The sequence below is a fragment of the Kogia breviceps genome, chromosome 3, assembly GCF_026419965.1.
Source record: "Kogia breviceps isolate mKogBre1 chromosome 3, mKogBre1 haplotype 1, whole genome shotgun sequence".
Taxonomy (NCBI): domain Eukaryota; kingdom Metazoa; phylum Chordata; class Mammalia; order Artiodactyla; family Physeteridae; genus Kogia; species Kogia breviceps.
The window spans coordinates 92,116,737-92,141,405 of NC_081312.1; the positions used below are offsets into that span (position 1 = coordinate 92,116,737).

General features: G+C 38.7%; 1 protein-coding gene across 4 annotated transcripts in view; it reads right to left on the bottom strand.

Moving 5' to 3' along the window:
- Positions 1-11,724: 11,724 nt before the first annotated feature.
- The window catches only part of CEP152 (centrosomal protein 152), a 100,732-nt gene continuing 87,787 nt past the window's right edge, over positions 11,725-24,669 (bottom strand). For 2 of the 4 annotated variants that reach the window (XM_059058586.2, XM_067030703.1), the window contains exons 23-27: positions 23,259-23,358; positions 22,566-22,669; positions 16,647-16,803; positions 16,298-16,401; positions 12,230-13,582 (exon numbers count right to left, since the gene is read on the bottom strand). In XM_059058586.2, coding sequence (XP_058914569.1) covers positions 12,543-13,582; positions 16,298-16,401; positions 16,647-16,803; positions 22,566-22,669; positions 23,259-23,358 — 1,505 coding nt within the window. In that variant the 3' untranslated portion in view covers positions 12,230-12,542. Of the gene's footprint in view, positions 11,802-12,228; positions 13,583-16,297; positions 16,402-16,646; positions 16,804-22,565; positions 22,670-23,258; positions 23,359-24,669 lie in introns of those variants that run through there. The other 2 variants (XM_067030704.1, XM_059058588.2) reach the window with 2 other exon arrangements.

Sequence of the window (24,669 nt, forward strand, 5' to 3'; positions counted from 1 at the left end):
AAAAGCAGTTCTAAGAGGGAGGTTTATAGCTATACAAGCCTACCTCAAGAAATAAGAAAAATCTCAAATAAACAATCTAAACTTACACCTAAAGGAACTAGAGAAAGAAGAACAAACAAAACCCAAAGTTAGCAGAAGGAAAGAAATCATAAAGATCAGAGCAGAAATAAATGAAATAGAAACAAAGAAAACAATAACAAAGATTAATAAAATGAAAAGCTGGTTCGTTGAGAAGATAAACAAAATTGATAAACCATTAGCCAGACTCATCAACAAAAAGAGGGAGAGTACTCAAATCAATAAAATTAGAAATGAAAAAGGAGAAGTTACAACAGACACCGCAGGAATACAAAGCATCCTAAGAGACTACTACAAGCAACTCTGTGCCAATAAAATGGACAACCTGGAAGAAATGGACAGATTCTTAGAAAGTTAAAAACTTCCAACACTGAACCAGGAAGAAAAAGAAAATATGAACAGACCAATCACAAGTAATGAAATTGAAACTGTGATTAAAAATCTTCCAACAAACAAAAGTCCAGGAACAGATGTCTTCACAGGTGAATTCTAGCAAACATTTAGAGAAGAGCAAACATTCATCTTTCTCAAACTCTTCCAAAAAATTGCAGAGGAAGGATAACTCCCAAACTCATTCTATGAGGCCACCATCACTCTGATACCAAAACCAGACAAAGATATAAGAAAAGAAAATTACAGACCAATATTACTGCTGAATATAGAAGCAAAAATCCTCAACAAAATACTACCAAACAGAATCCAACAACACATTAAAAGGATCATACACCACGATCAAGTGGGATTTATCCCAGGGATGCAAGGATTCTTCAATATATGAAAATCAATCAGTGTGATACACCATATTAACAAATTGAAGAATAAAAACCATATGCTCATCTCAATCAATGCAGAAAAAGCTTTTGACAAAATTCAACACCAGTTTATGACAAAAACTCTCCAGAAAGTGGGCATAGAGGGAACCTACCTCAACATAATAAAGGCCATATATGACAACCCCCAGCAAACATCATTCTCAATCGTGGAAAACTGAAAGCATTTCCTCTAAGATCAGGAATGAGACAAGGATGTCCACTCTCACAACTATTATTCAACATAGTTTTCGAAGTCCTAGCCATGGCAGAGAAGAAAAAGAAATAAAAGGAATACAAATTGAAAAAGAAGAAGTAAAACTGTCACTGTTTGCAGATGACATACTATACATAGAGAATCCTAAAGATGCCACCAGAAAAACTACTAGAGCTAATGAATGAATTTGGTAAAGTTGCAGGATACAAAATTAATGTACAGAAATCTCTTGCATACCTATACACTAATGATGAAAAATCTGAGAGAGAAATTAAGGAAACACTCCCATTTACCACTGCAACAAAGAGAACAAAATAAGACCTGTATGCAGAAAACTATAAGACACTGTTGAAAGAAATTAAAGATGATATGAACAGATGGAGAGATATACCATGTTCTTGGATGGGAAGAATCAATATTGTGAAAATGACTATATTACCCAAAGCAATCTGCAGATTCAATGCAATCCCAATCAAATTACCAATGGCATTTTTTGTAGAACTAGCCCAAAATATCTTAAAATTTGTATGGAGACACAAAAGACCCCGAATAGCCAAAGCAGTCTTGAGGGAAAAAAAACAGAGCTGGAGAGACGGCTTAAAGATGGCGGAAGAGTAAGATGCAGAGATCTCCTTCCTTCTCACAGATACATCAGAAATACATCTACACGTGGAACTTCTCCTGTAGAACACCCACCGAACACTGGCAGAAGACCTCAGACCTCCCAAAAGGCAAGAAACTCTCCACGTACCTGGGAAGGGCAAAAGAAAAAAGAATAAACAGAGACAAAGAATAGGGACGGGACCTACACCAGTGGGAGGGAGCCGTGAAGGAGGAAAGATTCCCCCACACTAGGAGCCCCTTCGCGGGTGGAGACTGCGGGTGGCGGAGGGGGAAGCTCCGGAGCCGTGGAGGACAGCTCAGCCACAGGGGTGCGGAGGGCAAAGCGGAGAGATTCCCGCAGAGGATCGGTGCCGACCGACACTCACCAGCCCGAGAGGCTTGTCTGCTCACCGGCCGGAGTGGGTGGGGGCTGGGAGCTGAGGCTCGGGCTTCAGTCGGATCCCAGGGAAAGGTCTGGAGTTGGCAGAGTGAAAACAGTCTGAAGGGGTTAGTGTGCCAGGGCTAGCCGGGAGGGAGTCTGGTTGAAGTCTGGAGCTGCCAAAGAGGCAAGAGACCTTTTCTTCCCTCTTTGCTTCCTGGGCGCGAGGAGAGGGGATTAAGCGTGCCGCTTAAAGGAGCCCCAGAAGCGGGCGCGGAGCTGCCGAAGAGACAACAGACTTTTTCTTGCCTCTTTGCTTCCTCGGGCACGAGTAGAGGGGATTAAGAGCACCGAGTAAAGGAGCTCCTGAAACGGGCGCGAGCCGCGGTTATCAGCACAGACAGTAGAGACGGGTGTGGGATGCTAAGGTTGCTGCTGCCACCACCAAGAGGCCTCTGTGTGAGCATAGGTCACTCTCCACACCGCCCCTCCTGGAAACCCGTGCAGCCCGCCACTGCCGGGGTCCCGAGATCCAGGGACAGCTTCCCCGGGAGAACGCGCGGCGCGACTTGGGCCAGTGCAGCGTCACATCGGCCTCTGCCGCCCCGGAGTTGCCCCACACCCGTGCAACTCCCTCGCCCCAGCCTGAGTGAGCCGGAGCACCCAAAACGGGTGCTCCTTTAACCCTGTCCTGTCTGAGCGAAGGGCAGACGCCCTCAGACGACCTACACACAGAGGCGGGGCCAAGTCCAAAGCTGAACCGCAGGAGCTGTGTGAACAAAGAGGAGAGGGGGAGGTCTCTCCCAGCAGCCTCAGAAGCGGCAGACTAAAGCTCCACAATCAACTTGAAGTGCCCTGCATCTGTGGAAAACCTGAATAAACAACGAATCATCCCAAGTTGAGGAGGTGGACTTTCGGAGCAAGATATACTATTATTTTCCCCTTTCTTCTTTTTGTGAGTGTGTATGTGTGTGCTGCTGTGTGAGATTTTGTCTGTATAGCTTTGCTTTCACCATTTGTCCTAGGGTTAGACTGACCCGTTTTTCTGGTTTTTTTTTTTAATAGAAATTTTTCTTCTTAATAATTATTTTTTATTTTAATAACTATACTTTATCCTACTTTATTTTGTCTTCTCCCTTTCTTTCTTCCTTTCTTCCCTCCTTCTCTCCTTTCTTCCTTCCTTCCTCCCTTCTTTCCTCCCTTCCTTCCTCTCTTCCTTCCTCCCTTCCTTCCTCTCTTCCTTCCTCTCTTCCTTCCTCCCTTTCTTCTTCTCCTTCTTCCTTCCTTCCTTTCTTCCTTCCTTCCTCCCTTCCTCCTTTCCCTCCCTCCCTCCTTCCTTCCTTCTTACCTTCCTTCCTTCCTCCCTTCCTCCTTTCCCTCCCTCCCTCCTTCCTTCCTTCTTACCTTCCTTCCTTTCCTTTCCATTCTATTTTTTCTCCCTTTTATTTTGAGCCGTGTGGATTACAGGCTCTTGGCGCCCCAGCCAGGCACCAGGGCTGTGTCTCTGAGGTGGGAGAACCAACCTCAGGACACTGGTCCACAAGAGACCTCCCAGCTCCATGCAATATCAAATGGCGAAAATCTCCCAGAGGCCTCCATCTCAACACCAAGACCCAGCTTCACTCAAGGACCAGCAAGGAACAGTGCTGGACACCCTATCCCCAACAAAGAGCAAGACAGGTCTACAGCCCCATCCATTAGCAGAGAGGCAGCATAAAATCATAATAAGGATACCAACATCCCCATACACACCACAAGACGTGGACCTGCCCACCAGAAAGACAAGATAAAGCCTCATCCACCAGAACAGAGGCACTAGTCTCCCCAACCAGGAAACCTACTCAACCCACTGAACCAAACTTAGCCACTGGGACAGCCACCAAAAACAATGGTAACTATGAACCTGTAGCCTGCAAAAAGGAGACCCCAAACACAGTAAGATAAGCAAAATGAGAAGACAGAAAAACAGCAGATGAAGGAGCAAGATAAAAACACACCAGAACTAATAAATGAAGAGGAAAGAGACAGTCTAACTGAAAAAGAATTCAGAATAATGATAGTAAAGATGATCCAAAATCTTGGAAATAGAATAAACAAATTGCAAAAAACAGTTAACAAGGACCTAGAAGAAATAAAGAGGAAGCAAGTAACGATGAGCAACACAATAAATGAAATGAAAAATACTCTAGATGGGATCAATAGCAGAATAACTGAGGCAGAAGGACGGATAAGTGACCTGGAAGATAAAATAGTGGAAATAACTACTGCTGAGCAGAAGAAAGAAAAAAGAATAAAAAGAACTGAGGACAGTCTCAGAGACCTCTGGGACAACGTTAAATGCACCAACATTCGAATAATAGGGGTCCCAGAAGAAGACAAAAAGAAAGGGACTGAGAAAATATTTGAAGAGATTATAGTTGAAAACTTCCCTAATATAGGAAAGGAAATAGTCAATCAAGTCCAGGAAGCACAGAGAGTCCCATACAGGATAAACCCAAGGATAAACACGCCAAGACACGTAATAATCAAACTATCAAAAATTAAATACAAAGAAAACGTATTAAAAGCAGCAAGGGAAAAACAACAAATAACACACAAGGGAATCCCCATAAGGTTAACATCTGATCTTTCAGCAGAAACTCTACAAGCCAGAAGGGAGTGGCAGGACATATTTAAAGTGATGAAGGAAAAAAACCTACAACCAAGATTACTCTACCCAGCAAGGATCTCATTCAGATTTGATGGAGAAATTAAAACCTTTACAGACAAGCAAAAGGTGAGAGAGTACAGCACCACCAAACCAGCTTTACAACAAATGCTAAAGGAACTTCCCTAGGCAAGAAACACAAGAGAAGGAGAAGACCTACAAGAACAACCCGAAACAATTAAGTAAATGGTAATAGGAACATACATATCGATAATTACCTTAAATGTAAATAGATTAAATGCTCCCACCAAAAGACACAGACTGGCTGAATGGATACAAAAAAAAGACCCATATATATGCTGTCTACAAGAGACCCACTTCAAACCTAGGGACACATACAGACTGAAAATAAGAGGATGGAAAAAGATATTCCATGCAAATGGAAATCAGAAGAAAGCTGGAGTAGCAATTCTCATATCAGACAAAATAGACTTTAAAATAAAAACTATTACAAGAGACAAAGAAGGACACTACATCATGATCAAGGGATCGATCCATGAAGAAGATATAACAATTGTAAATATTTATGCACCCAACATAAGAGCACCTCAATACATAAGGCAAATACTAACAGCCTTAAAAGGGGAAATCGACAGTAACACAGTCATAGTAGGGGACTTTAACACCCCACTTTCACCAATGGACAGATCATCCAAAATGAAAATAAATAAGGAAACACAAGCTTTAAATGATATATTACACAAGATGGACTTAATTGATATTTATAGGACATTCCATCCAAAAACAACAGAATATACATTTTTCTCAAGTGCTCATGGAACACTCTCCAGGATAGATCATACATTGGGTCACAAATCTAGCCATGGCAAATTTAAGAAAATTGAAATCGTATCAAGTATCTTTTCTGACTACAGCGCTATGAGACTAGATATCAATTACAGGAAAAGAGCAGTAAAAAATAAAAACACATGGAGACTAAACAATACACCACTCAATAACGAAGTGATCACTGAAGAAATCAAAGAGGAAATCAAAAAGTACTTAGAAACAAATGACAATGGAGACACGACGACCCAAAACCTATGGGGTACAGCAAAAGCAGTTCTAAGAGGGAAGTTTATAGCCATACAATCATACCTTAAGAAACAGGAAACATCTTGAATAAACAACCTAACTTTGCACTTAAAGCAATTAGAGAAAGAAGAACAAAAAACCCCCAAATTTAGCAGAAGGAAAGAAATCATAAAGATCAGATCAGAAATAAATGAAAAAGAAATGAAGGAAACAATAGCAAAGATCAATAAAACTAAAAGCTGGTTCATTGAGAAGATAAATAAAATTGATAAACCATTAGCCAGACTCATCAAGAAAAAAAGGGAGAAGACTCAAATCAATAGTATTAGAAATGAAAAAGGAGATGTAACGACTGACACTGCAGAAATACAAAAGATTATTAGAGATTACTACAAGCAACTCTATGCCAATAAAATGGACAACCTGGAAGAAAGGGACAAATTTTTAGAAATGCACAACCTGCCGAGACTGAACCAGGAAGAAATAGAAAATATGAACAGACAAATCACAAGCACTGAAATTGAAACTGTGATTAAAAATCTTCCAACAAACAAAAGCCCAGGACCAGACGGCTTCACAGGCGAATTCTATCAAACATTTCGAGAAGAGCTAACACCTAATCTTCTCAAACTCTTCCAAGAGATAGCAGAGGGAGGAACACTCCCAAACTCATTCTATGAGGCCACCATCACCCTGATACCAAAACCAGACAAACACGTCACAAAGAAAGAAAACTACAGGACAATATCACTGATGAACATAGATGCAAAAATCCTCAACAAAATACTAACAAACAGAATCCAACAGCACATTAAAAGGATCATACACCATGATCAAGTGGGGTTTATTCCAGGAATGCAAGGATTCTTCAATATATGCATATCAATCAATGTGATACACCATATCAACAAACTGAAGGAGAAAAACAATATGATCATCTCGATAGATGCAGAGAAAGCTTTTGACAAAATTCAACACCGATTTATGACAAAAACACTGCAGAAAGTAGGCATACAGGGAACTTTCCTCAACATAATAAAGGCCTTATATGACAAACCAACAGCCAGCATCGTTCTCAATGGTGAAAAACGGAAACCATTCCCACTAACATCAGGAACAAGACAAGGTTGCCCACTCTCACCAATCTTATTCAACATAGTTTTGGAAGTTCTAGCCACAGCAATCAGAGAAGAAAAAGAAATAAAAGGAATCCAAATAGGAAAAGAAGTAAAGCTGTCACTGTTTGCAGATGACATGATACTATACATAGAGAAGCCTAAGGATGCTACCAGAAAACTACTAGAGCTAATCAATGAATTTGGTAAAGTTGCAGGATACAAAATTAATGTACAGAAATCTCTGGCATTCTTATACACTAATGATGAAAAATCTGAGAGGGAAATTAAGAAAACACTCCCATTTACCACTGCAACAAAAAGAATAAAATATCTAGGAATAAACCTACCTAAGGAGACAAAAGACTTGTATGCAGAAAACTATAAGACACTGATGAAAGAAATTAAAGATGATACAAATAGGTGGAGAAATATACCATGTTCTTGGATTGGAAGAATCAACATAGTGAAAATGACTCTACTACCCAAAGCAATCTACAGATTCAATGCAATCCCTATCAAATTACCACTGGCATTTTTTTTTTTTTTTTTTTTTTTTTTTTTTTTTTTTTTTTTTTGGCGGTAGGCGGGCCTCTCACTGCTGTGGCCTCTCCCGTTGCGGAGCACAGGCTCCGGACACACAGGCTCAGTGGCCACGGCTCACGGGCCCAGCCGCTCCGTGTCACGTGGGATCCTCCCGGACCGGGGCACGAACCCGCGTGCCCTGCATCAGCAGGCGGACTCTCAACCACTGCGCCACCAGGGAAGCCCACCACTGGCATTTTTTACAGAAGTAGAACAAAAAATTTCACAATTTGTATGGAAACACAAAAGACCCCGAATAGCCAAAGCAATCTTGAGAACGAAAAATGGAGCTGGAAGAATCAGACTCCCTGACTTCAGACTATACTACAAGGCCACAGTAATCAAGACAGTATGGTACTGGCACAAAAACAGAAATATAGATCAATGGAACAGGATAGAAAGCCCAGAGATAAACCCACACACATATGGTCACTTTATCTTTGATAAAGGAGGGAAGGATATACAGTGGAGAGAAGACAGCCTCTTCAATAAGTGGTGTTGGGAAAACTGGACAGCTACCTGTAGAAGTATGAAATTAGAACACTCCCTAACACCACACACAAAAATAAACTCAAAATGGGTTAAAGGCCTAAATGTAAGGCCAGACACTATCAAACTCTTAGAGGAAATCATAGGCAGAACACTCTATGACATAAGTCACAGTAAGATCCTTTTTGACCCATCTCCTAGAGAAATGGAAATAAAAACAAAAATAAACAAATGGGATCTAATGAAACTTAAAAGCTTTTGCACAGCAAAGAATACCATAAATAAGACCAAAAGACAACCCTCAGAATGGGAGAAAATATTTGCAAATGAAGCAACTGACAAAGGATTAATCTCCAAAATTTATAAGCAACTCAGGCAGCTCAATAACAAAAAAAGAAACAACCCAATCCAAAAATGGGCAGAAGAACTAAATAGACATTTCTCCAAAGAAGATATACAGATTGCCAACAAACACATGAAAGAATGCTCAACATCATTAATCATTAGAGAAATGCAAACAAAAACTACAATGAGATATCACCTCACACCGGTCAGATTGGCCATCATCAAAAACTCTAGAAACAATAAATGCTGGAGAGGGTGTGGAGAAAAGGGAACCCTCTTGCACTGTTGGTAGGAATGTAAATTGATACAGCCACTATGGAGAACAGTATGGAGGTTCCTTAAAAAACTACAAATAGAACTACCATACGACCCAGCAATCCCACTACTGGGCATATACCCTGAGAAAACCATAATTCAAAAAGAGTCATGTACCAAAATGTTTATTGCAGCTCTATTTACGATAGCCAGGACATGGAAGAAACTAATTGTCCATCATCAGATGAATGGATAAAGAAGATGTGGCACATATATACAATGGAATATTACTCAGCCATAGAAGGAAATGAAACTGAGTTATGTGTAATGAGGTGGATAGACCTGGAGTCTGTCATACAGAGTGAAGTAAGTCAGAAGGAGAAAAACAAATACCATATGCTAACACACATATATGGACTCTAAGGAAAAAAAAATGTCATGAAGAGATTAGTGGTAGGACGGGAATAAAACAAAGACTTATTAGAGCATGGACTTGAGGATATGGGGAGGGGGAAGGGTAAGCTGTGATGAAGTGAGAGAGTGGCAGAGACATATATACACTACCAAATGTAAATTAGATAGCTAGTGGGTAGCAGCTGCTGCATACCACAGGGAGATCACCTCTGTGCTTTGTGACCACCTAGAGGGGTGGGATAGGGAGCGTGGGAGAGAGGGTGATGCAAGAGGGAAGACATATGGGAACATATGTATATGTATAACTGATTCACTTTGTTGTAAAGGAAAAACTAACACGCTATTGTAAAACAGTTATACTCCAATAAAGATGTTAAAAAAAAAAAAAAGAGCTGGAGGAATCAGACTCCCTGGCTTCAGACTATACTACAAAGCTACAGTAATCAAGACAATATGGTACTGGCACAAATAAAGAAACACAGATGAATGCAACAGGATAGAAAGCCCAGAGAGAAACTCAGAGACCTATGGTCCACTAATCTATGACAAAGGAGGCAAGGATACACAATGGAGAAAAGACAGTCTTTTCAATAAGTGGTGCTCGGAAAACTGGACAGCTACATGCAAACGAATGAAATTAGAATACTCCCTAACACCATACACAAAAATAAATTCAAAATGGATTGGAGACCTAAATGTAAGACCAGGCACTATAAAACTCTTAGAGGAAAACATAGGAAGAACACTCTTTGACACAAATCACAGCAAGATCTTTTTTGATCCACCTCCTAGAGTAATGGAAATAAAAAAAAAAAATAAACAAATGGGACTTAATGAAACTGCAAAGCTTCTGCACAGCAAAGGAAACCATAAACAGGATGAAAAGACAACCCTCAGAATGGGAGAAAACATTTGTAAAGGAATCAACGGACAAAGGATTAATCTCCAAAATATATAAACAGCTCAAACAGCTCAATATTAAAAAAACAAACAACCCAATCTAAAAATGGGCAGAAGACCTAAACATACATTTCTCTAGAGAAGACATACAGATGGCCAAGAAGCATATGAAAAGCTGCTCAACATCACTAATTATCAAAGAAATGCAAATCAAAACTATAATGAGGTATCACCTCACAACAGTCAGAATGGGAATCATCAGAAAATCTACAAACAACAAATGTTGGAGAGGGTGTGGAGAAAAGGGAACCCTCCTGCACTGTTGGTGGGAATGTAAATTGATACAGCCACCATGGAGAGCAGTATGGAGGTTCCTTAAAAAACTAAAAACAGAATTACCATATGATCCTGCAATACCATTACTGGGCATATACCCAGAGAAAACCATAATTCAAAAAGACACATGCACCTCAATGTTCATTGCAGCACTATTTACAATAGCCAGGTCATGGAAGCAACCTAAATGCCCATCGACAGATGAATGGATAAAGAAGATGTGGTATATATATACAATGGAATATTACTCAGCCATAAAAAGGAACGAAGTTGAGTCATTTGTTGAAACGTGGATGGATCTAGAGACTGTCATAGAGAGTGAAGTAAGTCAGAAAGAGAAAAACAAATACTGTACATTAACACATTTATGTGGAATCTAGAATAATGCTACACATGAACCAGTTTGCAGGGCAGAATTTGAGACACAGAGAATAAACGTATGGACACCAAGAGGGGAAAGCAGCGCGGGGTGGTGGTGGGGGTGTGATGAATTGGGCGATTTATACACTGATGTGTATAAAATTGATGACTAATAAGAACTTGCTGTATAAAATAAATAAATAAATAAAATTTAAAAATTAAAAAAAGAAAAAGAGAATACCAGACAGTGATGAAGTACCAGAGAGCAGGGAGGTAACACAATCTAATTTTCATTTCAGAAAAAGCACTCAAAAGCTGGGTGGAGGTGGTGTGGCGGGTGATGCAATTAGAAGTAGAAGGACCATTCTGGCTGCTGTTAGAGTAACCCAAGTGAGAAGGTCTTGGTGAAAAAGTCATTATGACTATTATAGTAGTAGTAGTAGTAATTACATCATCCTTCTAAAACAGTGGTTTTTACCTCTATAAAGCCCAACACCTTCATTAATATTAAGTATTTTGTAAAACCCATTTTAAGACAAAAACGTAATGATGATATAACCTACCTACACCTTCAGGAAAAAAGAAATTTGAAAGTAAACTTTGAGTAAGAACACATGTGTTTCAAAATGCCACTGCTCAGACACAGCTAGACTAGAAGACGTAATGAAGTAGTCAGCACCCGATCCAGAACTGACAGCTCTAAATGCTGGCTGATATAAATGCGCTAAGTTAGCAACTTAAATTCCTCAACGACCTTTGCCAGTGTAATGTGAGTTTCCCAAAACATTGAACCAGTCAAATTCCAAAGCAAGACAAAATGCAATCTTTTGTCCATTTTCCCAGCAGTTATATTCCTGAAAAAGTCAGTGTCTATTAAAACCATACAAAAGTATTTGGTGTTCACAAGCATAATGATGTTAAGTTCCAAGTTCCGATCACTATAATCAGATTTTTCATCTATGTGAATGTCTGGTGTGGCATCTTGAAAGACTCCTAGGTTGGGAACCAACTTACTGAGATGCTTCACTGCCACATGCATTGCAGGATGTCTGACCTCTCTGGACCTAGTCCATTTTCATTGTGAAGTCCAAAAATATTCCCCAACAAAGTCATGAACTACTGTATTAGACAATACCATTTTTGTCCACAATCATTAGTATACAGTAGGCAGAATCTAAAAAAAAAAAAAAAAAAAAAAAAAAGTAATGCTTCAGATGAAGGAAAGACTATGAAACTATAAAAGAGACAAAGAAAGGCTCTGGGCATCACAGATTTGAAATAATGCAAATGCTAACTAAAACAATTCAAACTAATATTTGAAATAATGAAGCCAGGACACAACTATGTATTTTGTGGCAATCCTTGCAATACTTCTTTTCCACTAACTGAAAGCAAGGATCAAAATCTTGAGTAGAGATTTCCAGGAAAACTATGTGTAGAGTAAATCTATAGCCTCATTCAACATGGCTAATTTCAAAAATTAAATCTGGCTGATCATACGTACGAATCATCAAGGTTTATATGTTTTTCTAGATGAATTTCAAATTATGTCAATATAATATTTCTACATTATGAATTTAAAAATAATTCATAACAATTCTACAGACCATATGCAAGTTTATTTAAATAATTTAACACTGCACAGAGAGCTAATTTATAAGTATAAAAACAGGTGGTTTAGTAACCAAATACAAGCACCACACAGAAGATTACACATACACGATTAGCCCTTTAGAAGACTAAGGCAACCTTAATATCTCAAGTAATTTTATGAGAATACTTTACTCATATGATAGTCAGACGTTATTAAAACATCTCAAAATATGCAGAACCCACAAATATTTTCAGTATGAAGTCTTCCCTTCCAGTTTTCTTATCAATATATTAATGATTCTTCTTAAATACTGTATAACAGTTAGTCTAGATTGACAAATGGGCTATCAAAGCCACTATCATGTTGGTTAGACAGAGGAGCAATTAATTTTCTTGAAGGCTGTGGACACACTGCAGATGGTACTGTACTGCTCAGTTTTTTGAAATCTGACTTTAATATATCAGCCTTATGATGAGGTGGGTGTCCAAGAGTCATGCTGATCTTCCCTGGTGGGGAATACATGGTTTCTTCTGACAGGTCTGGAGCATGACCACTCTGACATTTCATAGGTTGATGAGTCATACCGTTTTTCTCTGAACCTAAAGGAAAACTTGCTGCTGAAAACTGTTTGAAATTAACAGATTCGTCCAGCACATCCAGAGTTTCTTGTGGCCTATCATGCAAAAATGACACTTCATGACTGTTGCAGGGTAGAGCGGCACTGTTGGAATGCCAGCCTACAGAGTCACTGAGGTCCCCTCCATCCTTTACTGGAGTTTCCTTAACACCCAAACTTTGACTTTTCTCAGATGCAGCATTTTCACTTGCCATTAGTGGATTACACTTGTACACTTTAAAACCAAGTCTTTCATTAGGACTTCGAAAAGTTATATGCGTGGACTCGGATTCAGAAAGACTAGGGGTATATCTGGGTGAGGGCTTATTTCCGAAGGATCCGAGAAAGGGGTGTGCAGTTGAGTGCTGGAGTGATTCAGAGCCAGTATCACCGAGGAGGTCTATCTTCTTGTGCAAACCAAAGCCTCTTTCACCTTTGCAAGGAACAAATTCAGGAGAAACATTCCTTGGCAAAGTGTCTAGGTGTTTGTGACTGTTATCCCCGAACTGAAAGTCTGGATGTGACTCTTTGGAACCCTCATGCTTTCTGTCCCCGGGCTCTGCGTCCTCTAATCGCCTTTGTAAGTTACAGGCAGCCCTCCTCTTAGGAACTTGGTCACACATACTTCTGGGGATAGTTTTTATACTGCTTGATTTGCTTTCACAGTGACACGATATATTCTGATTCACATCATTTCTTTTTGATTTTTCAACTCCAGTCAGCATCTCTGAAGTCAGAGGCAATACTATTGTATACAAGGGAACACAAAATTAGGGGGAAACAAAATTAGCAGAAAATTAACACTGAAAGAGGAGAAAAAAAATTTATGTTTTTATTATTTCCAAGGGATGCATACGTATTTTAATCATTCTCAAAGAAAATACATCAATGCTGGACATTTAAAAATATTCTTTTACATATATCTATTAGATAAAGCTGAGTAATTTTGTTAATGAAATCTAATATGTTATTATTGCCATCCACCTGATGTATTATTTTCTGTAAGAGTTGGTACAGCATTTCAAGGGCCAACTGCAACATTTCCAGTCTTGCTCTGATGTCATATATGGAGTTTCTGATGGAGAAAGTTTGCTGGAAGAACCCACCCGACCCAAGACAGAAAGACAGACAGACAGACACACACACGCATACACACACCTCTCACACACTTTCTGTCTTTTTCTCAAAGCTAAAATAGTTTCTGATTTAATTAGCTAAGACACTAAATCTGATCAGAAGCAGAACAGCCACACAGCATAGAATCAGAGGCATCATATCTCAAAGTAGGATATCTTGGTCCCTAAATTCTCTGAAAAGGGTTTGTTTCTGCTGGGTATATTATTCATTATTTGCAGTTGACCCAAATCTAGAAAACTCTTTTCTTGTTATACGCCACTGCCCTTTTATAGCCAAGGTTCACATCGCCATTCCAAAATTTACACAAATAATCTTTGTGCTTTTATTTGAAGGACATTTACCAACATCAAACTTGGAAATTCATGAACAGTCTTTGCTTCAAGCTTTCCAGAAGTGCAAAAACCCCATTTCCTCACAGATATGTTCAAATCCTCCCAGTGTGACTGGGAATTTACTAATCTTTTTCATGTTTTTCCATCAGCTTTTGATTCATATATTCTAAAGTTATTTTATTATCAACAGGAAGAATTCATTTATAGCTTCTTGGGAGATTGCTCCTTTATCATTATGAACTATCACTTTGGTCAGTTTAATGCTAACTCTAATTTACCTAATATTGTGTTTAACTCTATAATTTATCTAATATCAACACTGCATTGCTTGGTATATCACTTTCCAGCCCTTTATTTTGAATTTTTGACAATGTTCTTATCTGGAATAACATATGTCTAGAATATTTAAAACTGTTTGAAAATTGTGGTCTTTTAATAAGTGAGTTTAACCAATTCACATTTAGTGTGACTGCTGACGTTTCAACCTACTATTATTTTCTATTATTATATTATACTATTATTTTCTATTTACCCACGCTTTCTACATGTATTTTTCCTCTTTCTAGATTATTAGAATGAAAAGTTTTCTTCCAAGTTTTACCCCTACTACTTTGAAAATTATATATTCTATTTCTCTATTAGTTAGCCTTAAATTTTTTTTTTTTTTTTTTTTTTTTGAGGTACACAGGCCCCTCACCACTGTGGCCTCTCACTATTGTGGCCTCTCCCACTGCGGAGCGCAGGTTCCGGATACGCAGGTCCAGCGGCCATGGCTCACGGGCCCAGCCACTCTGCGGCAGGTGGGATCCTTCCAGAGTGGGGCACGAACCCGTGTCCCCTGCATCAGCAGGCAGACCCCCAACCACTGCAGCACCAGGGAAGCCCTAGCCTTAAATTTTTATACACATACTTAAACTTGTATTTTTCTAGCAATCTCTAGAGTTATCAGTATTTACATCTTCTCCTTGAAAATAGTATAAATCTTAGAATATTGTTAGTTTCCTCTATCATATCCTCCTACACCTTTTTGAAAATACTGTATTTTTCTAACATTCTCAGGTCCTGTTGTTTGTTCCATTAATTCTCTCTCTTTAGGTATAAGTTCTGTTGTGGATTTTTTTTTTTTTTTTTTTTTTTTGCTTGGTCTTATTTTGAGTTTGGTATCTTTCTTCATGGTGCTGGCTTTCTATAAATATGTGGTAATTCTTGGTTGAATGCTTATCTTTCAGATGTCCTGAGTAGAGTATCTGCTGCTTGTTTAAAGGAGTTGTAAGTGGAGTGGGAAGGAATGAGCAGCAGGGTAGAAAGACCTGATATCTGGACTCTGGGCATTTAGGCTCTCGGTTCCTCCTCGGTGTGGCTAGCCACCTAGAGCACTGCCCAGTTCCCAGATTCTCTGTTCCTGTTGCTCTTCCCTAGACCAATCTGAGGTTCAGGAAGAAAGAGAAGGAGAAATAAAGAGGGCAATCCCACCTGGTTTCAGCTGCTCTGGAACACCAGCTAATTAATTACCCCATTGTATCCCCTGGGCTTACTACTTCTCCTGGAACACACCACGTGCACACACAGAAGAGTTTCAGTATTGCTCCCACTTGTAACTATCATCTTCTGGGAGTTTTGAACTGAGGTTTCCATCTTCAGTTTATAGTGTTTGCCTTCTTTCAGGGATTTCTCACAGCCTTCGATTTATCAGTTGTAACTTTTAAAAGTTCAGTTATAATTTCTTCTTTTTCCTTCTATACTGTCGTTTAAAATCTTTTCTATCATTTCTAGAGATGGAAGCAGCAAGAGGAAGCTGGTGGGTAAGCTCAGTCTGCCTACTTGAACTGGAAACTCTACAGTTTTTTTGTAAGTTTCCCATTTAAGTAAAACATGCACACAATTGGATAACTCAGCTGTCACTTCTTACATTCTCTACTCTCATACTAAAAATATTAAATATCTAAAAAAGAGGGAAAGAAAAATCCTTCAAGTAACTGATTTTGACATACCTGACTGTGTGGTTTTGCTCTGGGATCTATTAGAAATAGGTGTTTCCAACAATTTTGCCATCATAACAAGTTTGCTAGCAGCATTCATAATCTTTTTCTCAGCCCTGTGGGGAATTCCAGAATATGAAATTAATACAGTTTAAGGGAAAAAATAAGTTTCCTTAGCTCCAGGATTTCTGTTTTCCTATATGCTCTGCCACCACTTAGGGCAGCACAGACATTAAGCCTCTTTTAATCCCTAATGGCTCATCATGTAGACACAGTTAATTCTGTGGCTAAGGAAAATGCTTAGAAAATGACAACATGCTGTCCTGGTACTCTCAGGACACACTGTTCAGACAGAACTTACCCTTCCTCTTTTCCATCATCCTGCAAAATCTGTTGGAGGCAAATCAAATAATATTTGCGCATCTTTCGGGAGGTTTCTTGACGTTCTCGCAATACCTCTGCTTTTATCATTTCCGCAGTTCTTTCCTTACTCTCCTGAATATAACGAAGCATATCACCTGGGGGCGGGGGGAATCCCCACAAAATGCACTTTTATTAGCAGTTTTTCCAAAACAGGAGAGGCAGACTTCAGACCAATTTTCTGGGAGATGAAGTGACTGGATATATAGTTTAAACATTATAGTTTTCCACAATCATTAAAATGGAATATTTCCGGTCACCATTTTGGTAGACTCATAGCAGGAGTAATCCAAAAGTCCTTTTACAATGATGACAGACACATAGGGTAAGGAAACATGGCATATCCCCCAGGGAAGCTGTCATATTTTGAAACACTGAAGCAAGCAGTTATCATTAATATGAGGCACAGAAATTTACGCATTCCAATTACATACTATGTCTAGTTAAGACAAGAGAAAAAAGAAATATACAGAAAGGTAAGGCAGAAAGGAAGAGAGAAGCAGACAAAGAAAGAGAAAGGAGGTAATATGAGCTGGATTCATATTCTTCTGTTTACTTGTGCTCTGAAAATCCATGTTTCATTATTTATTCTTTTGGCAGCACTTATGAGTATCCAACTAAATATAATACTACAATCCATGAGAGATATGTACAAAATGCTACTGCAGGGAGAGAGATGAGACTTATGATGCCTCCTGAAATTTACATTTAAAAATAGTTCACAGCTTTCAAGTCTTCCTTTTATGTTTAACTCAGTGTGCTTTGATTGGAACTACCACTATTTAAGGTTAACATTTTGTCCTAAATCCAGGACTACATCCTACCTCTAGAATATCATCATCCCTATTATATTAAGGATTCCAAATCATAAAGGAATCTCCCTCAATATCAGTAAGCTCTTCCTGAAAATTACACATTCTATGCAAAAATGCTAAGTGGAAGACTATTTTTCATTACTTCAAGTGGGAAAAATTTTGATGGAGTACATGTCAAAACAAAACATCCAACCAACTTCTAAAATGTAAAACAATACACATAAATACACAACAAGTTATCATGTTAGGATGAAAAAGAAAAGCTTAAAATTTCACTTTCCAATCACTATAATTGTTAACAAAAAGTAAATTTCTTTCTAGTAACTCTGTTAGCACCAGCAACAGCTAAGAAGCACATTCTCTATACTGAGTGGGCTTTTCAAAACATCTCCACCATGATTCTGATGATCTACCAATTATATTTGGAACTTGAGACGTTTCCCACTCATTCTGTTTAAAATGAATGCAATTTTAGGAGGTAAATATACATTTCTAGTACATAAACACTGGTATTGTTCTGGGACATACACACCAACTATGCAATATTGCAATTAAAAACCAGGAGGTATTCTACTGGGAAAACATAAACCACGGAAATCTTCTGCAGGATATGCGGCACCACCTAGTACTAGAGGACTTGATAAACAAATTTACATCTGACATAATCCATTATGAAAATAATGAGAGACAACAGAACAATTCCTAATTACATCCATTTTCCATGGTCCTTAAAAGTTTATGGAAGAAAGTAGTAAATGCTCATTTAAACTCATATAACATTTTCTTTGGTAGTATTTATTTAAGTTGTAAGATTATGAAATTTTTAGTTTAATATTAGTGTCCAAGAAGAAAAATCTTGGAAGCAGTTTGAGATGGCGGTACAGGAAATCCTGAACTCACACCCTCCCATGGACACACCAAATCTACAGCTACATATGGAACAACTGTCTCTGAAAAAGACCTGAGAACTAGCCCAAGAGCCACCCCACACAAATGATAAAGGGGACACATCAAGGTGAGTAGGAGATGCAGAGACACAATCTTGCCCAAACCTTCACCCTTGGCATGACATCCCACAATCAGGAGGAATATCACAAAAATAAACCTTCTCCCTGAGGAGCAAGGGGTTTGAGCCCCACATCAGGACCTGCTCCAGAGAGATGAGCCCCCAAAACACCTGGCTTTGAAAACTAATGGGGCTTACATCCAGGAAACATAAAGTGCTGTAGGAACCTGAGATTCCACTCCTACAGGACTCACGCATAGACTCACTCAACTCAGGAACCCAGTGCAAAAACAGCAGCTTTAAAAATGCCTAGACCTTACATTAAGGAGATGTACGTGCTGATCTTAAAGCATCTTCTAGAAGGGCAGAATCTGTTAGAACTCTCCCAGGGAACAGAGGTGCTGGCAGGAGCCATTTTTGTACTCTTCTACGTTACTAGCACTGGCCCTTGCAGGCACCATTTTTACACTCTCCCTCTACCTTGCTAGAGCCATTTGCCCCACACTTGGACTCCATGGTGGCTCCACCATGCCAAACCCAGCCTGGTGTTCCACTGCAGCCCCACCACACCAAACCCAGCAGGTGTGCACAGTCCACACAGGGAACACCTCTTGAACACCTGGCTCTGGTGGCTAGAGGGCTTGCATTTCTGGACCCCACAGGACTGAAACAACTGGAGATCATTCTTGGCAAGCTACAACCCCCAGGACACTACACAGACAGCAGCCTGAAACACACCCCAGTCTTCCTGTGACCACTCCTTCAAGACTGGGAGAGGTAGTTATTTTGCCTAATACATAGAAATAAAACATAGAGAGTCAAGCAAAATGAAGAAACAGGGAAATATGTTCCAAATGAAAGAATCAGACAAAACCCCAGAAAAAAACCTTAATGAAAGGGATGTAAGTAACTTACCTGATAAAGAGTTCAAAGTAATGGTCATAAAGACGCTCACCAATAAGAATGAATGAACACAGAGAGAACTTCAACAGAAAAGTAGGAAATACAAGAAATGTTAAAGAGACTCACTTCAGATGTAAGGACATATACAGGCTAAAAGGGAAGGGATGGAAAAATGTTTCATGCAAATGGAAACCAAAAGAAAGCTGGAGTAGCTTAACAAATTCCTAAAATTTGTGTGGAACCACAAAAGATCCCAAATAGCCAAAACAATCTTGAAAAAGAACAACAAGGCTGGAGGCACCATGCTTCCTGGTTTCAAACGACAATACAAAGCTATAGTAATTAAAGCAGTTTGGTATTGACATCACAAACAGATCAATGAAACAATATACAGAGCCCAGAAATAAACCCACTCACGCATGGTCAATTAATTTACAACAAAGGAGGCAAGAATATACATGGAGAAAGGACAATCTCTTCAAAAAATTGTGATGGTAAAACTGGGCAGCCACATGCAAAACAATCAGACTGGACTACTTTCTTTATACCATAAACAAAATCAACTCAAAATGGATTAAGGACTTGATTGTAAGACCAGAAACTATAAAACTCCTAGAAGAAAACATTGGCAGTAAGCTCCCTGACATTGGTCTTAGTGATATTTTTTTGGATCTAACTCCAAAAGCAGTGGCAATATATGCAAAAATAAACAAGTGGGACTACATCAAACTGAAATGCTCTGCAGAGCAAAGGAAACCATCAACAAAATAAAAAAGGCAACCTATTGAATGGGAGAAGATATTTGCAAATTATATATCCAATAGGGATTAATTTCCAAAATACACAAAGAACTCATACAACTCAATAACAACAAAAAACAATCAATCTGATTAAAAATGGGCAGAAGGGCTTCACTGGTGGCGCAGTGGTTGAGAGTCCGCCTGCCAATGCAGGGGACACAGGTTCGTGTCCCGGTCCAGGAAGATCCCACATGTCACGGAGTGGCTAGGCCTGTGAGCCATGGCCGCTAAGCCTGCGCATCCGGAGCCTGTGCTCCGCAGCGGGAGAGGCCACAGTGGTGAGAGGCCCACGTACTGCGCAAAAAAAAAAAAAAAAAAAAAGAAAGAAAAAAAAATAAAGGGCAGAAGATCTGAATAGACAGGTTTCCAAAGAAAACATAGATATGGACAACAAGTATATGAAAAGATGCTCAACATCACTAATCATCAGGGAAATGCAAATCAAAATCACAATGAGATATCACCTCATACCTGTTAGAATGGCTATCATCAAAAAGACCAAGAAGTGTTAGTGAGCATGTGGAGAAAAGGGAAACCCTATGCATTGTTGATGGGAATGCAAATTGGTACAGCCACTATGGAAAACAATATGGAGATGCCTCAAAAAAAGAAAAACAGTACTACTATATGATCCAGCAATTTCACTCCTGGATATTTACCAAAAGAAAATGAAAACACTAATTCGAAAAGATACACGTGTGCCTATGTTCACTGCAGCATCATTTACAATAGCCAAGATAGCCAAACAACTTAAGTGTCCATCAACAGATGAATGGATAAAGAAGATGTGGTACATACATACAATGATACTACTTGGCCATAAAAAAGAATGAAATTGCTTGCCATTTGTGACAACCTGGGTGGATCTTGAGGGCATTATGCTAAGTGAACTGTCAGACAGAGAAAGACAAATATTGTATGATTTCACATATATGTGGAAACTAAAAAAAACAAAGCAAATAGAGAGCAGACTGGTGGTTGCCAGAGGGGAGAGGGTTGGAGGGTGGGCAAAATGGGAGAAGAGGGTCAATAGGTACAAACTTCCAATCATAAATAAGTCATGGGGTTGTAATATACAGCACAGTGACTACAGTGAATAATATTGTACAGTAGTGTTTCCTTTTCTGCAGAGGATACATCCCAATACCCCTAATGGATGCCTGAAACCATGTACTGAACCCTAAATATACTACATTTTTTCCCATACATACATACATACCTGTCATAACATTTAATTTATAAATTAAGCACAGTAAGAGATTAACAATAATTAATAATAAAATAGAGCAATTTTAACAATATATTTTAACAAAGTTATTTGAATGTGATCTCTCTCAAAATATCTTACTGTACATATTTAATGTCTTTTCCATTTTAACTAAGCACTAATCATTCACTGTGCCCGTAACTTTTTCAGTTTCACGTGTGACAGCAAAATTAGCATACTTTTTTTTTCTTTCTTCACAATTTCTCGGATAGAAGATTTGTTCTTACTGTAGATCAGCAACCTCACCATATGATTCTATTTTTCTTTCCTTATTAAGTCAGGAACTTTCACCTTTTCACTTAAAGGAAGCACTTCACGGCTCATTTTTGGCATAGATGAATTGTCAGCATCACTACTCTTATACTTTGAGGGCTTTATTAAGTAAAAGAAGGGTGACGAACACAAGCACTGTGATACAGTGGATCTGGTAATCAAGGTGGCTACTAATTGACTAACAGGCAGGATATGCTGGGCAAAGAGATGATTCATGTCTGGAGGCAGAGGTAGCAGGATGGTATGAGATTTCATCATGCTACTCAGAATGGCCCGCAGTTTAACACTTAATAACTATTTATTTCTGGAATTTTCCACTTAATGTTTCTGGACTGCAGTTGACCACAGATAACCGAAACCACAAAAGCAAATCCTCAGATAAGGGGAACTACTACTGTATTGTATATTTTGTAACTTTGTATGGTGATGGGGAAACTAGACATTGTGGTGATCACATACAAAGATCAAACCATTATGTTACACACCTGAAACTAATATAGTAGTATATGTCAATTATACTTTAAAAGTATATATATATTAGTGTCCAAAAAAAACAACCCTAGGATAATTAACAATATAAAAATACCTCTATCCTTGTGCCACTTCCAAAATTTGGGGAGTAAACTCCAAATTTACTTGGGTAAAATTATCTACATAATTTAGAAAAGCTATCAGTGATCTCTTCTAAAAGCAGGTAAGAACAAGGTAGTTCAGAAAATTCCCCAAAATTACTACTGCTAGCTACAAAAAAGACCCAAACCACCTTGAAATCTTGGGAATCTCTTTAGGGACTTACGCTTAATTTTTTTTACAGCTTTAATGTACTGCCCACGAAGTTCTTCCAAGGCCACCCCATTGCATGGCAGGCAAGCATGTTCAATGGCCCCTTCTGACAGTGACCTAAAAACAAACCAAAGATTGCAAAAACAGATTGCAAGTGAAAAACGTAACTTGAAAAAAAAAAAAAAATATATATATATATATATTCCAATAAAATAAGCTAAGATGTGCTAAAAAATTCACATATGAGGATCTTTATTATAATTATTTAGGAGAAAAATGCCAACAACTTGTGTTATAGTTACTGAAATAAATCATGATAAATCCACATGATGAAAATCTATGCAGCTATTGAAAAGCACATTATAGGAGTATATCCAATGACATGGAGGAATTGTTTATCTTATAATATTAGCAAAAGGCTACAGAATAGCTTACATGATAATCTCAATTTTTAAAACATGTGCACATGTTCTGTGTGTATAAAAGGGCTTAAATAAAGGTAAAGTGCTCGCTTTGGCAGCACATATACTAAATAAAGGATATCTTCCAGGGACAGGGTTTTAGAGGATTTTCTTCTTTTTTATACTTTTTGCTATGTAACAGTAAAAGCAACTGATATTCTTGGTATGATATTATTGATGTGACTGATATGAAAAAGCAAAGATACTCAGAAATAAACGATTTCTTTGTAATAGTAAAAGCCTACCTTGGTGGCAGTGTTTTACAAAGTGTTCTCAGTTCTTCCAATTCATTCTTCATGTCATTGTTTTCTTCTAATAATTCTTCAACAACTTTACTATTCTTTTCTAAAAAAGAAAGTTTATAGTATATTGGTCAATTAATCTCTTTTTCTTTCAGTCTTTCCCTTAAAATACCAGCACAAATTTCTATAAAGGAGACTGAAAAATTGCCAGTTGCTCCCTGTGTCATTCATTCCCCTATAAACCCTAATCTGACCACTCCCCGTTCTAGTTTCTCAGCACTTTATTATTATTATTATTTATTTATTTTTTTGCAGTACACGGGCCTCTCACTGCTGTGGCCTCTCCCGTTGCGGAGCACAGGCTCCGGACGCGCAGGCTCAGCGGCCATGGCTCACGGGCCCAGCCACTCCGCAGCCTGTGGGATCTTCCCGGACCGGGGCACGAACCCGTGTCCCCTTCATCGGCAGGTGGATTCTCAACCACTGCGCCACCAGGGAAGACCTTTCTCAGCACTTTAAATCTGTATTCCGTTTTCATCTTGTTCTGGGTTACACACTGTCCTGGAATAAATTTCCAATTGTTTTATATGCATGTGTTTTGTTTTCCAGTTAGACGAAAGGCTTTATTTAGAAACATAGTAGGTTTCCTAATTCCATGTCCCTCATGGACCCTGGTATACAGTCTATGCTCATATAAATGATCATTGAACAAGTAGCTCAATACAAAATTTAAAAAAATATTAAGCTTAAGTAGGTCCCATTTTCAGAAATAATGTAAGATGTTCAATTCTTTGAACTTTTAAAAAGAAGATGAGACTGATGGAGTCCATGTGGTACAGAGGACAAAGCATGAATTTCAGAGTCAGAGAGACACAGGTTTAAATCCTAGCTTTTCTTCTAACCACCTGGATGAGCTTAGACAAATTACTTCATCTTTCTGAATCTGAGTTTTTTCATATGTAAAGTGGGGACAGTATCACCTACCTTGAAGATTATAATGGAAATAATATAGTAAGTGCACAGCACCTTATACAAGGCCTGGCAATATCAACATTTAATACCTATGAACACGGCACCCCATATTTCCTGCTACGCCACCCTTTCAACACACCCTATAAGTTGGGGAATTAATCAATCTGTTCCCCCCAGTGATGGATATAGCTTGTATATTTCTAAACCACTCACTCTTACTCCATCACTTTTCAATAAATGCTACCATGACAGTGGAAAATGGAATTTAAGAAAAAACCACCACAATAACAAAAATATTATCAACTAATAGATTTACATTAAGACAAGCACTGAAATCAAACTATCAGATGACTTAAATTCTGACCCTGACCCCTTTTATCAGCCTGCTGTTTTGAGCTAACTCTCAACTTTGTTGGATTATTTCTAAGTCCACGAATTACAG